This window comes from Neoarius graeffei, chromosome 10 (genome assembly GCF_027579695.1).
Source record: "Neoarius graeffei isolate fNeoGra1 chromosome 10, fNeoGra1.pri, whole genome shotgun sequence".
In the NCBI taxonomy this organism is placed as follows: Eukaryota; Metazoa; Chordata; class Actinopteri; order Siluriformes; family Ariidae; genus Neoarius; species Neoarius graeffei.
The window spans coordinates 10,782,512-10,798,316 of NC_083578.1; the positions used below are offsets into that span (position 1 = coordinate 10,782,512).

The 15,805-nt window shown below is 42.3% G+C and overlaps 1 protein-coding gene across 1 annotated transcript in view; it reads right to left on the minus strand.

Moving 5' to 3' along the window:
* rimbp2b (RIMS binding protein 2b) overlaps positions 1–15,805 on the minus strand; it is a 122,405-nt gene that overhangs the window by 101,515 nt on the left and 5,085 nt on the right. The window contains exon 2 of the mRNA XM_060931274.1: positions 11,287–11,391. Coding sequence (XP_060787257.1) covers positions 11,287–11,388 — 102 coding nt within the window. The 5' untranslated portion in view covers positions 11,389–11,391. The remainder of the gene's footprint in view (positions 1–11,286; positions 11,392–15,805) is intronic.

Consider the following 15,805-nt stretch of genomic DNA (forward strand, 5'->3'; position numbering starts at 1 on the left):
TTGCACCAAAGCCCAGTAGCCTTCATTATGGTTTCTTTTTTAATGTGAAAAGTACTCTCTTTAATAGTTATCCCACAAAATCAAGTCGTACATGAGCTGATCGCTATAATCCATGTACGACAAGATTGACTGGAATAACTTTTATTCTCTCCACATTCACTGGATTTTGAGAAACGGAGCATTTTTATTTTTTGCAAATTCGATCAATAAAAACTTTATCCAAAACGTCCGACAAAATCATTTCCGCTTAGAATGTAAACAAACCGGCGAAATGACAGGAACAACTTGCGAAAAATGCGATAATAATAATGCTTGAAAAAAAAAAAGACACATTCCTCCCATCAAATACTTTCATTCCATATTTTATTGCTTTTTTTTGTATTTTTGGGGTTTTGTTTTTTCTCGAGTAGAGTTTTTATTTCGTCCTCGGTTGTTTTAGCAACACGCTCCGCCATTTTGTTTTTCTCTCCTCGTGGTACGGTATATGAGCTGATATCCTAGTAGTAGACTAGCCAATCAGAGTGCACGATTGCTCATATCCAGTGAATGTGGATAGAATAAATATGGAATATGCTGCTGAGATACAAAATTTTTTTTCTGTAACATTTAATTTTGTGCTCGAAAAAATACAAACGTTTGGAACTCTAAAATGTTTTTGCGATGTTTTGACTCGATAATGTAGAAGTCATAACATAGAAACCTATCACAAAGTTTGTATGGAAACAAAAATAGGGGGCCGAAGACTTTTGCGCAGTACTGTATATGTTCCTGTTATCATGTACATTGTAGTTGCTATAAACAGTTGTTCCATTCACCAACCTCTCTTTTCACGCAGTTAACAAAGAAACTACAAAGTGGAACGCTTCTCTTCGAAATAAAAATGCTAAATAAACATCTCCTCGCCGAATACACACTTTTTAAATCCGGTTATGTGGCGCGTCCACCATGCAAGAGCGTCCGGGTGCAGCTACAGAAACTTAATCAACACCTTCTGACCATTCAAACTCATTCAACAGAAAAAAAAAATGCTGTCGACCAAAAATGGCTTAAAAATAATGAAATGAAATGTTTCAACGTTAAAAAAATATACTATAAAACAGTAATCAGTAACCCATAATAAATGAAAGAAAGTCGATATTTGGCGTGAGACGACCCTTTGCTGAAAAAAAAAATCGTAGTCTGAGGTCCAGTGAGTGCAGTTTTATGCGGAAATGAGCTGTAGGTTTTACTGAGCATCTTCCAGAACCAGCCACGGTTCTTCTGGACACTTTGACCGTCACAGTCGCGTCTTCATTTTGCACCAAAACCCAGCAGCCTTCATTATGTTTTCTTTTTAATCTGAAAAGTCATCTCTTTAACAGTTATTCCATGAAATCAAGTCGTACATGAGCTGATGGCTATAATCCATGTACAACAAGATTGAGTGGAATAACTCTTTTATTCTCTCCACATTCACTGGATTTTGAGAAACGGAGCATTTTTATTTTTTGCAAATTCGATCAATAAAAACTTTAAACAAAACGTCCGACAAAATTATTTCTGCTTGGAATGTGAACAAACCGGGGAAATGACAGGAGCAATTTGTGAAAAATGCGATAATAATAATAATTCTTGAAAAATAAATCAAGATACGTTCTTACCATCAAATACTTTTATTCCATATTTTGCTGCTTTTTTGTGGTTTTGTTTTTGAGTAGAGTTTTTATTTCATCCTCGGTTGGTTCAGCAACACGCGCCACCATTTTGTTTTTCTCTAGAGCTGATAGCCTAGTCATAGAGTAGCCAATCAGAGCGCATGATTGCTCATATCCAGTGAATGTGGACAGAATAATTTGCAATAATTGGAAGTCATGGCCTAATGGTTAGAGAAACAGCTTTGGGACCAAAAGGTTGCTGGTTCGATTCCCCAGACTAGCAGGATTGACTTAAGTGCCCTTGAGCAAGGCACCTAACCCCCAACCGCTCCGGCAAGAGTGGTGGCGTACCTTGTGTCTGATTAGCCAAAGAAAAACTGATGATGTGATCATCAGTTTGGGCATTGAACCCGACCAACTGAATTTGCAATATGGTGCTCAGATACAAATTTTTTTTTTTCTGTAACATTTAATTTTGTGCTGGAAAAAATACGAACGTTTGGAACTCTAAAATGTTTTTGTGATGGTTTGACTCGATAATGTAGAAGTCATAAAATAGAAATCTATAACAAAGTTTGTGTGAAAAAAAAAGAATAGGGTGCCAAAGACTTTTGCACAGTACTGTATATACGAACAAGCGAACGATATGTGACCTTGAGCATGGGCGTAACTAGCTATGAAGTCCAGACATATACGTATACATACGGTATATCAGAATGTAGATATTAGAAAAGTTTACGTGCATTACTACCTTTATGAGTTTCTTTACAGAACATCTTTTTCATACAATATAGTGTTTTGTGGATGTTTTTCCCCCCAACGATTTTTGTTGCCCATGTAAATATCAAATACAAAATTATGAACATTTCAGGCCTGTAATTTATCTCGAAACTAAAGAAGCAAAAATTAGACACCAAACATGTCTTGGCTGACTGCCGGAAATGGCATATCCATTCATTTCATTGAGCCCGTACTGCTGGTGTCATAATGATGCGACAGGTTTAGGTGTCGAGTTTTTCATTGCTTGTGCCTACCTCTGTGTGTGTGTGTTTGCGAGTGCTTGCCTGATTCCCGCTGTCTTTCTATTTCTTGGTAATTGTACGAGTCCACTGCTTTCGTGAAGCTGACAGACAGTGTGTCAAATGTTCCATCGCACACTTCGCACATCATCACATCTCATATCTGGGCAATTTACTTCCCGTGCTGAGACACCACTGCGTCGCTCAACGTTTAAATCAGTTGGAAATATATGAAAGCCTACCGATCTCTTATAACACTCTCAGTCAGGTGGCAGGTTACACCATCTCTGGTTTAATGTATGCAAAACGTTCTTAAATTATTCAGCTAGTCAATGACTTATGAGGTCGCGCCAGATTAAAATTCTCAGACATTTTATTTTACAATGAAAAAATCGACTAATTTGTGTAACAATGAAAAATTGTGGTTGCTAAGTCTAAAATTATTGACTAACATTAATCACGGAATTAATCAATATGCCAGATATTACACTCCCACTAAATCCATGACAACAAAACGGCTGCCTTATTGTGTCCTTTTTCACTGAGCACTTTCCTAATATGGTCAGTGTTTCCTGTTATTGTTAACCTGCTTCCATGGTCGTTAATTAGTCTCACCTGGTGATCGTTAACCCTAATTTTCAGTAAAAAGTTACAGAGAACTAATTAACATCTTCTGAACAATCAGAATCGAGAATTCAGTGATGCTCTGGTGTAAAGATTTAACAATGAACCCCCCTGGTGACTCACTTTGATCTTTACACGCTGTGTGTTATCTTCTTGACTGCGCTTTTTTACTACAATAAAACTCGAGACAGTAATGAACTCAGGGGCGGCACGGTGGTGTAGTGGTTAGCGCTGTCGCCTCACAGCAAGAAGGTCCGGGTTCGAGTCCCGTGGCCGGCGAGGGCCTTTCTGTGCGGAGTTTGCATGTTCTCCCCGTGTCCGCGTGGGTTTCCTCCGGGTGCTCCGGTTTCCCCCACAGTCCAAAGACATGCAGGTTAGGTTAACTGGTGACTCTAAATTGGCCGTAGGTGTGAATGTGAGTGTGAATGGTTGTCTGTGTCTATGTGTCAGCCCTGTGATGACCTGGCGACTTGTCCAGGGTGTACCCCGCCTTTCGCCCATAGTCAGCTGGGATAGGCTCCAGCTCGCCTGCGACCCTGTAGAAGGATAAAGCAGCTAGAGATAATGAGATGAGATGAGTAATGAACTCAGATTATGCACCTTGCTGTAGATAGAAATTACGTTTTACTTCCATGTTCCTCATTCAGAGTGTGCCTGCAGAGGTCAAACCCTATCTCACATGCCCTACACTGAGCTGAAGCTATTTTTAGCTACAAACAATGACTCCTGGGAGCGATCCTGAGATGTGTGTAACTACTGCATATTTATTCTGTGATATTCATCCTGAATCCAAATGAGACCTGGCTGATATGAGTAAGGTCGCGACTTCTGTTTCCCAGAAAAAAAAAAAGGCACAAAAACACATTTTGGCTGCGGGTGATAACGGACAGTGCCACTGACCGATTGGTGAAATCACAGTTGTTGTCCTACATACTGTATAGAGGACTTTCACGTGACGTCATCGCAACTGCAGATTTGTTTACATGGCCATGTTGCCGGGTGAGCTTTGTGTTTGCCAGCGACCGGCACAAGTGCATGCGAGTGATTGCAAGCCCAATGCAGTACATCTACAGAAAACTTGTAGAAGTTCCATCTAAAAGAACAATGCCTGTAGTGAGACCTGTAGTGCTTTTGGATGTAATAAAAGACATTGAGATAAGCCTGGTTTAACTTTTCACCACTTCCCGGCGAACCCAGAAAGACGAGAAAAATGGCAAGCTGCAGTTAAACGGGAAGAAAAACATCGCTGTGTGTGTGGAAAACATTTCATATCAGGCGAGTGTGAAAGCTCTGTGCAACATTAAAATGTAGATCTGGATGTGGGCTTTGGTTTGGACGCGATATATTTTATGAGACCTAATGCTTGGCTTGACTAGCAGCATGTTTGTTATGTACTGATAACGTAGACAAGACTAAACACCATAAAATACGCTAGATCTAGGCCCTGGCTTGTTTATTACTGTTAGAAGTCCACGTTTGAGCTTACCTTTGTCATAATAAGGTATTTTTCTTTATTGGGAATTTCCCATAACATTCCGACACGAAACCTGCCTTGAAAGATCAGTCGGCATCTGTACTTTTGTAAACCTTTTTTGATCTCCAGTGTATTTAGAAGTCCCAAATACTAAATAGTTCAGGATGTTGTAGTGTCCTAAATCCGGTAGGTGGCTTGCCGAAAACTTCAAGTGGAAGAAATACATTTGTGGATAAATTAAGAAGAAGAAGCCTTTATTTTTGTCACAATCCTCCTCTGCATTAAACCCATTAAACCCACACACGAGAGAGAGTGTGAGACAGAGAGAGAGAGAGAGAGAGAGAGAGAGAGAGAGAGTGTGAGTGTGTGTACACACGCGCGCACGCTTGCACGGGCAGTAGGCAGAATAAATAAATACATTTGTGGGTAAATTATATGGATCTGTGATGCTTGCATGTTTCAGCTTTTGGATGTAACACAATCTGCCGGTATAAAATAAATATTTTATAATTTCAGAGAGATTGTACTGACTGCAGTCCTGTCGATTTTCTTCATTACCTGTCATGGCTATGTTTCTTTATTTGCCCGGCAATATGGCAGATGCTGTGTGATAAATAAAAATCCGTGACATCAGTGAAAGTCCTCTCTACTATGAGATGTACCGCACCATTGACGGATTGTCGAGGTGGTGGATATGGGAAAATTCTTCTCATAGCTAGAAAAGGAAAGGTTAAGGGATGGCACTAATTATGGCACAAGCAGTAGATTTGACCCCTTGATTTGGACTTCTTTAAAATGGTAGGAACCACAGACAGACGTCAAAAACAACAAAGATAAGTTCTTGTGGGAGTTTCAGATCCCAATAGCAAACCAACCATATGTAGTAATAATAGTTAAAGAGCATTACTGAAGAACCCGGAGGAAGATCAGGTGCCAAAAGAAACTGTGGAAGGTGACTGGAACCTGGGAGGCTCGATCCCTTACGGTTGAACAACCAACAGATTCCAGAAACAGCAAAACACTGCTCTACTCTCAACTTTCCCAGGACAAGGTCTCACTTGCTATCCTGTAAGTGGTATCTTTCCTCTCACCAAAAACCTAGTAATTTGATACTGCAGTTCATGGAATTGATAATAATAATATGTTCTGAGAGACGCATTACACCAAGTCTCCATGCGTTTACAAAATAAAATTATTGTAAAATTATCTCAAAGTTGTATGAGTTATAATCCGTAGGCTTTACAAAAGAGGAAAGTCTTCAGTCGAGATTTAAATGCTTCAGGCGTAGTGGCTTGTTTAAGATAAGATGGAAGACTGTTCCATAGCTTTGGTGCAGCGGCACTAAATGCTGTCACCAGATGTAGAAAGTCTAGTTTGGGGAACTATTAAACTGTTACTAGATACAGACTGTAGAGCACACACTGGCTTGAATTCATGTAGAAGATCCATGATGTAATCAGGAGCAATGCTATTTATAGCTTTGTATGCTGTTAACAAGATTTTATATAAAATCCTTTCTTCTACTAGGCATATCAGGTGAAAATTCAAATTCAGTTTGCTTGAAACTGCTGTCATTGAATTCAGAACCGAATGCAGAACAATGTACCTTTTACAGAATTGAAATATGTATATCTGTGCTTGAGATATTACAAATCAAAGCTTGAAAAAACGGCTTAATTTTTAGAAAACTGCTGTAGTATTCTGTATGAGGATCACATGGTCCAAAATGGGCCTCATTAACCAATGAGATCAAATGTTTTTTTCTTCATAACTTTTTGAATTTTCAAGATATTTACATGGAAATTGGCAGGCACATAGATGGTTGGATCCTGAATACAAATTTGAAAATGTAGCAAAAACCAATTATGCAAATTAGTATCGAATTAAGCTAATTAGGTGAAACCGTTAAATCGGTACGCTCAATAAAAAAAGTAATAGAAGATTATTTCTAATACCCTCTTTGTGCTCTGTAGGCCTTTGTATTTCTCAAAAGTCGGCCTACTAGTGTTTATATTAAAGAATATAAATGATAATATTCACAGCTTTCAAGGCGAACCTCGAAAAAACTGTCTGATCCACATCCAATAAACAATTCCAATGAACTGAATTGAAATTGACACTCGCATTTCTGACTTCCGGTTTTATAAAATCTCATTCCGACCACGAAGATCTCAATATTTTTCATCAAAACAACTCCAGTTATATTCTAAAATAGTTATTTATTTACAGTTGTGCTCATAAGTTTACATACCCTGGCAGAATTTTTGCTTTCTTGGCCTTTTTTCAGAGAATATGAATGATAACACAAAAACTTTTTTCCCCACTCATGGTTAGTGGTTGGGTAAAACCATTTATTGATAAACAACTGTGTTTTCTATTTTTAAATCATAATGACAACAAAAAACATCCAAATGACCCTGATCAAAAGTTTACATACCCCAGTTCTTAATACCGTGTATTGCCCCCTCTAACATCAATGACAGCCTGAAGTCTTTTGTGGTAGTTGTGGATGAGGCTCTTTCTTTTCTTAGATGGTAAAGCTGCCCATTCTTCTTGGCAAAAAGCCTCCAGTTCCTGTAAATTCCTGGGCTGTCTTGCATGAACTGCGCGCTTGAGATCTCCCCAGAGTGGCTCGATGATATTGAGGTCAGGGGACTGAGATGGCCACTCCAGAACCTTCACTTTGTTCTGCTGTAGCCAATGACAGGTCGACTTGGCCTTGTGTTTTGGATCGTTGTCATGTTGGAACGTCCAAGTACGTCCCATGCGCAGCTTCCGGGCTGATGAGTGCAAATTTGCCTCCAGTATTTGCTGATAACGTGCTGCATTCATCTTTCCTTCAACTGTGACCAAGTTTCCTGTGCCTTTGTAGCTCACACATCCCTAAAACATCAGCGATCCACCTCCGTGCTTTACAGTCGGAATGGTGTTCCTTTCATCATAGGCCTTGTTGACACCTCTCCAAATGTAACGTTTATGGTTGTGGCCAAAAAGTTCAATTTTGGTCTCATCACTCCAAATTACCTTGTTCCAGAAGTTTTGAGGCTTGTCTCTGTGCTGTTTGGCGTATTGTAGGCGAGATACTTTGTGGCATTTGCTTGGTTTTACAGTAACAGAGCCCCTGATTTTCCATTTGTTACTCACAGTTTGAACACTGCTGACTGCCATTATCAATTCCGTGGATATCTTTTTGTATCCCTTTCCTGTTTTATACAGTTCAACTACCTTTTCCCGTAGATCCGTTGACAATTCTTTTGCTTTCCCCATGACTCAGAATCTAGAACCATCAGTGGCTGGATGAAAGATGCAAGAGTTTGTCTGGATCCCAGAAACTCACTCAGCTTTTATGCACACACACTGATTACAAGCAAACAGATCACAGGTGAGGACGTTACCTTTAGTAGCCATTCAAACCCATTTGTGTCAACTTCTGTGCATGTTATCAGGCCAAAATCACCAGGGTATGTGAACTTTTGATCAGGGTCATTTGGGTAGTTTCTGTTGTCATTATGATTTAAAAAGAGAAAACACAGTCGCTTGACAATAAATGGTTTCACCCAACCACTAAGCATGAGTGGAAAAGATGTTTTGGTGTTATCATTCATATTCTCTGAAAAATGGTCAAAGAATCATAGATTCTGCCAGGGTATGTAAACTTATGAGCACAACTGTACATGAAATCAGTTTGATTTGAAAAAACAAGGAGGTAAAGCTATGAAAACTCACTTCAAAGTCTCCCGTGAATCATAACGTCAAAACTAGCTGAGGGAAAATTTTGCTGAATCCTCCATCAGAAACAGTGAGAGCGAGAGAACATCCCTATAAAAGTTCTCCGATTGATATTCATGAGTAATTCAGCCAGAAACCGATCAGAATAGAGAGCCTGACCACTTTCCCAAGAGTTTTTATTCTGTTGTACCAACTTCAACCTGCCGTTACTCCCAAAGTACTGAACAGATCTTACTGCGATAAATTTCTTTGGAAAGCAGAGATTATAAGCTTTTTAATGATAGTATTCAGGATAGAAAATATTCAAGAGTTAAGCAATGACAGATTTGGAAACTTAGATAAGCATCTGTATGCACAATTTTCACAGCACGGCCAGCAAGTGTCTGATATGCCTACTTCTACTGGCAGCCATTGAAGCTGTCTTAAGACCGGTGTAATATGTTGGGACGTCTCGGTTCTTGAGATGATTCAGGCCACTGTATTGTGCAGACGCTGTAGTTTCTTGATCTCTGTTGTTGGGAGGCCATAGAGAACGGCATCACGGTAGTCGACTTTCGATGAAATTAATGCATGAACTAAACATTCACATTTATGATCAGAAAGGTATTTTCTGATTCTCCCAAAGGTCGTTAGGGACTGGTACTGGTACGCTGACTGGCATACTGTATTGACGAGTCTTAAATGTTAGATGACGGTCAAGTATGATACCAAGGTCTCTCACCTCCAAAGTGGGTTTGATCTTTACATTGCCAATCGTCAGAAATTCTATGCTGGTGGGTGAATTAGAAAACCAGGAGGTAAAATGAATAACCTCAGTCTTAGACGGATTACAAGCTAAGATGTTTTGCTTTATCCATTCCATAACATCTCGCAAACAAAGTTGGAGTTTATTGATTCTATCTTGTTTTTGGCTGCGCTTGAAGGATATACTGTATGTAATTGAGAGTCATCAGTATAAAACATCACATTCAAGGAATGTGTGGTGATGATGACTTCAAGTGGCGACAGGTACAAGAAGAAAAGATATGGAAGTTGTTATATTGGGTCAGGTGAGAGGCAAAATGCAAGTGTGAAACCCAATATGTGGTTTGTTGAAGCAAATCCAAGAAGCATAATTCAAGTCCATTGCAGGGGTTAAACAAGAGTGCTCCAAGAGCACAATATCCCCCACTGGCAACTCTGCCATGACTCTGGTAAAATGCAATTGAATTGAACTAAATTGCAATATGCGTATTACCAACATATAACAAAGAATCCTGTCAAGTTTTGTGAAATTCCTCCAAAAATTGTGAGGGGAGTTGATTTCAGAAGGTGAGTACCCTTCCCGGGACGGACAGATGGATGGACAGACATCGCCATGACGTAATCCCCCTTCAGGCCTTTCGGCCAGCGGGGGATAAAAATTGTGAGAGGAGTTGATTTCAGAAACCGAGCACACCTTGATGAAATTGCCAAAGTCCAAGTTTGTTAATAATCAAGGGCATAACTCTGGTAAAATTTGCCCAAATTAAACGAAATTTCAATCTGCGTATAACTGTCATATAACAAAGCCTTTTGCCAAGTTTGGTGAAATTCCTCCACAAATTGTGAGCAGAGTTGATTTCAGAAGAACGTATACCCTCATGAAATTGTCAAAGTACAAGTTATTTAATCACGGGTCAAAACTCTGGGAAAATTTTCACAAACGAAATTAAATCATAATATGCAAATTACCATCATATAACAAGGCCTTTTGCCAAGCTTCAAGAAATTGCTCCAAAAATTGAGAGAGGAGTTGATGTCAGAAGGCGAGCACACCTTCATGAAATTGTGAAAGTACAAGATTGTTAATCAAGGGCCGCGACTCTGGTAAAACGTGACCGAACTGAACAAAATTACAATATGCATATTACCGACATATAACAATGCCTTTTACCAAGCTTTGTGAAATTCCTCCAAAAATTGTTAGAGGAATCGATTTCAGAAGGAAAACACACTCTCATGAAATTCTCAAAGTATAATTTTGTTAATCAAGGGCTGGAACTCTGGTAAAATGTGACCCAATTTAATGAAATTACAATATGCATACTACTGACATATAACATGAATCCTGCCAAGTTTTGTAAAATTCCTCCAAAAATTGTGAGAGGAGTTGATTTCAGAATGTGAGCACCCTTCCCAGGATGGATGGACGGACAGAAATTGCCACGACATAATCCCCATTCGGGCCTATCGGCCAGCGGGGAATAAAAAGCAGGCGGACAAAAAAAACCAAGGATAACCAATATCAAAACCGGACAAGTCCAAAGTCAAAAACCAGAATGAAGAAAGAAAGAAACAACAAAACAAGGTTTGGAACTATTCCATACAAAAATGCATGGTAAGACTTCGCAATGATGCATTGATATGATAGGGTATAGGTCGACAAACTATTCAGAAAAAACACAAACAGGTCAACACAATCGGGTAACAAACCAATAACAGGACAGGAGCGAAGACGGAACTAGGACACGCTAAAATAAACAAGAAAACATGATGTTCATTGGTTGACATGGTGTGTTTCATGATATTAGGAATCTGTTGGATTCAAAGTGCTCCATTCACCAATGGTTTTAACCAACTCCTCTTTCAATGGCTGATATTTCTTCAACTTCCTGTATCTCTTCCTTGCCAATGGATATACATTATACATCAATTTTTTCTCAGAAATATATCTGCTGTCAAGCTTGAGACACCTGTCCTCAGCATGGTCCGTGTCACAAAGCTGCTTAACTGCTTGACCCAAAACAATTCCCACCCTCAGGTGTTGTGGCCTCTGACCTCTCACCTTCTGCAGGAGGTCAATTTCCTGCTGCTTGGCGCTGAGGACGGCCAGGGCCTGTTCATGTTCCAACTCTAACTGCTGCCGCCTCTCAGCAGCCTCGCGCATATGCTGCAGGACACAGAGAGAGAGAGAGAGAGAGAGAGAGAATGTCAGCAGGTGGACAAGAGTCACAGAGTTGAGGAACAACGAGAAAAAGATGAACAAACAGAAAGAATGATGGGTATAAAAACGGACATGGGGGCAGGTGACAGAGAAGACAAATCGCTCACTCTCTTAGTGAGTCAATGATGATAAAGTGGTTCTTAACCCACACACAGAGCGTTTCCAGCCCTCCTGAAATGCCAGCGGAATCATCTCCAAATGCCTGTGACTGTATCTCCATCATCCCATCTACATCTGCCACTTAAACCTGTTCATTTCACACACTCCTCTGTCTCTCCGCGTTCCACAGGAGTGCTGGAGAAGACACTCAGACTCTCTTCGAAGCTCGCTATCTTCACCACGATCGCTGTTCTAATTGTCTGATGTTTATTACTACCCACTGAGTCAAATTAGAGTTTAATTCACAAATAAAAAGCATTACTCTCTCAGGGCTAGAGTCGCTAAATACGAGGGCACGTCCGGAGGAACAGTCTGGCAGTCATTCAGTGAAGACAAGGTGAATAAGTAATTAAGGCTAAGAAGGATCTCACTAAAAATCTGTCTAAAAAAACCTCTACAGTCGTAGTTGCTTCATATGACATTGTTAAGCTGTTTAATCGCATTTTGTCATGAAAAGTTTTTTTTTTCTGAAAGAGCTCCACCTTTAGGAGGAGGCAGAAATTGCGCTGGCTGTTTAAGATGGCTGCCCGAATAGCGTTATCCTTGACTTACAAGTAACATCAAAGCAAAATAGAAACCCGGATGTCAGCCATGTTGGTGGAGATACAAATGCAGGGTCAAGCGACATTCCATACAAAACTCGATAGTCACGCGTGCGCAACTCTCTTTGTTTTTCCACCGCTTTAAGCGTTCTTTTACAAGCTATGCCACATCTTTGTAGTCACAACTGTACTCATGACCATGGCACATTCCAATTTTTTAGAATTCCATCCGTGATTCGGAAAGAGGCTGAGGAAACTCTGAGGCTTAGTACGGAGAGGAGACGAGCACGGCTGAACAACATCGGCAGGGCTGATCTAACAGAGGCTAACACCAAAACAGCTCGTGTTTGCAGTAATCATTTTATCTCAGGTGAGATTCAAAAGCTTTCTCGATAATATCATGGAAGAATTTTATTTCGTGTTGCCAGAATTTTGCTATAAAATGAGCGTTCTCTTGTCGTGGTTCACTCGGTCGTTATCATTTTAACACGTGTATTAGCATTTCGCTTCTAGGAGTGCCAGCAAAATTATACGATAGAAACAATCCAGACCGGGCACCCACTCAGAAAACAGGCTGTGTTTCGTCCGAGGTCGGACTTAATTCTTCAGCAGCCGAACCAGATACAGTAGAACATGGTGTCTGGGTACTCGATGGTCAGTAGAAGCGTCTTATCTTCAGAAAAGTCTGACTTTTTTTAAATAATACGGCTCAAAACCACACATATCTATCTTCTCTTTGTATCGAATCTTCGCTCAAATCGTGGTAATACTGAGAAAATTCAGCACTGTTTACAGACATACTTTCAGCGGCTGCCATCCTAGTTGCTTTGTATATCCACCATCATGGTGGACGCTCATGACGTAGCACATTTTGATCATGTGGTTGCAAGTCATCTATAGCGTTTAGCTCCACTGTCACGTTTTGCTCCTGCTTACAGATTGTCAAAATTTTGTGAGATGTCTGCATCCATTGCTTTTTATCTCCCCTGCCTGGCTTTCAGACATAAACTTCTTTGTGAAACAGATACATTTTCAGTATGTTGAAAAATAAGAATTAAAAAAAATAATTGTGGTTGTGGTAGCGGGGACGTGGCCAAGCAGCAGTCTGTGAATGGAAGGCGGGGTCAGAGAAGGTAAGTGGCTAAGTCATTCCACCTGCTGTCAATTAATGTGTGTGTGTTTGTTAAGGGGATGGAGCATAAAAGGAGAGAGAGCAGAGAAAAGGGGCTCCCTCCCGACCACAACGCTTGTGTGCGTGTTGAGTGAGTGAGTGAAAGCTGAAAAGCTCAATAAAGTGTTTGTGTATGAACATCAACTCTCGCCTGCCGTACTTCTGTACTCCACCCACATCAGGAACTGCTACAGTGGTGCCGAAACCCGGGAGCACAGAAGGGAACCACCCCATGGAGTCCTCCCCATTTGAAGAGCTCATCCTTGCCCTCGCTACCGCCCAGCAGAACCAGCATCAAGTGCTGATCACCCTCCGAAAGGAACAAGAACAATGCTTTGAAGACTTGAGGCTGGCCCAGCAGGAAGATCGCCAGGCGTTCCGGCACCTGCTTGCGTCAGCAGGGGCATCGACCACCGCTACCGGCACCCTCATGAAGATGGGCCCACAGGATGATCCAGAAGTGTTCCTCGCCCTCTTCGAGCAAGCAGCCGAGGTGTGGGGGTGGCCGCTGGAGCAGCGCGCGGCGCGCCTCCTCCCGCTCCTGACTGGCGAGGCACAGCTCGCAGCGCAGCAGCTCCCTGCTGACAGCCGACTGGTGTATGCTGACCTGAGGAAAGCCATCCTGCAGTGGGTTGGCCACTCCCTGGAACAACATTGCCAGCGCTTCTGGACGCTGGCATTGGAGGAGGTCGGCCGGCCGTTTGCATTCGGCCAGCAACTCCGGGACACCTGCCGGTGGTGGCTGAGGACGGAAGACCGCGACGCCAATGAGATCATCGATTTGGTGGCACTAGAAGAGTTTCATCTCTCGACTTCCGGAAGGAATGGCAGAATGGGTCCAGTGTCATCGCCCAGCGTCGCTGGAACAAGCCATCGAGCTGGCGGAGGACCATCTGGAGGCGGCTCCAACAGCAGGTAGATGAGGCACCTCCCCTTGCTTCTATTCTCTCTCCCTCTTTCCCCCCCATCTCTCGTCCCCCTCCCCACCCCGTTCCCCTGCCACAGAGGCGGCAGCTCCCCAGCCAGCCCATCACACCCGTGGTGTCCTCCCATCTCCCTCTTCTGTGTCTGTGTTGTCTCTTCCTCAGGCGAGTAACATCCATAACACCAGTGCAGAGGGAAAACCTGGGCCGGTGTACTGGCGCGGCTGGGAATCGGAGCATCTCCAGAGTCGGGGCTCCACAAGGGAGGTGGGAGCTGTAATCCGGATCCCCGACACGCCAGAAACTGCCCCTGATTGGGCAGGAACGTATCGCATACCGGTAAGTGTTCAAGGGGACACATATCACGCTTTGGTGGATTCCGGTTGTAATCAGACCTCAATTCACCAGCGCCTGGTGCAAGGTGAGGCATTGGGGAGAGCACAAGCAGTGAAAGTGTTGTGTGTGCACGGGGATGTTCACAATTATCCCTTTGTGTCTGTCAGTATTCTATTCCAGGGCCAAATGCACAGAGTAAAGGCAGTGGTTAGTCCTCGTCTCACCCACTCGTTGATTTTGGGTACTGATTGGCCAGGGTTTAAAAAGCTGATGGAATATTTAACACGTAGTGGGTCCTGCACTAGTAGGTCACGAGAAGATCCCGGTATGGCATTGACTGGAGAAGCTGTCACAGAGCTGTCTATGTCAACATCGCATCAGAGTGAGGAGCAGCCCACTCCTCCTCCCTCTCTCGGGGATTCCCTTGGGGATTTCCTGTTAGAGCAGTCACAAGACGAGACTCTGCGGCATGCGTTTGACCAAGTGAGAGTAATCGATGGTCAAACTCTTCAGCCAAGCGCGGCACCGACCTTCCCTTATTTTGCTATTATTAAAGATAGATTGTACCGAGTGACGCAGGACACTCAAACTAATGAACGAACAGCCCAATTGTTAATCCCAAAGACCTGTAGGGAACTCGTATTCCATGTGACTCACTTTAATCCAATGGTTGGACACTTAGGGCAAGATAAAACACTAACCTGAATAATGGCCCGGTTCTATTGGCCAGGGATTCGCGGGGATGTCCGCCGGTGGTGGGCAGCATGCCGTGAATGCCAATTAGTAAATCCCACGGCCACTCCAAAAGCGCTGTTGCGCCCTCTTCCTCTAATCGAGACCCCGTTTGAACAAATTGGGATGGATCTCGTCGGGCCATTAGATCGGTCAACACGGGGATATCGCTTTATTTTAGTTCTGGTGGACGATGCAACACGATATCCGGAAGCAGTGCCTCTCTGCAATATCTCAGCACGCAGTATTGCGGAAGCGCTCTTCCGCTTTATCTCCCGGGTCGTGATTCCAAAAGAAATCCTGACAAACCAAGGCACTTTGTTTATGTCATGCACACTGTGCGAACTGTATAGGTTACTGGGGATTAAGTCTATCTGCACCAGTGTCCATCACCCACAAACGGATGGCTTAGTAGAGCGATTTAACCAAACACTCAAGAACATAATCCAGAAATTCATAAGTGAAGATGCGCGTAATTTGGATAAGTGGCTCGAGCC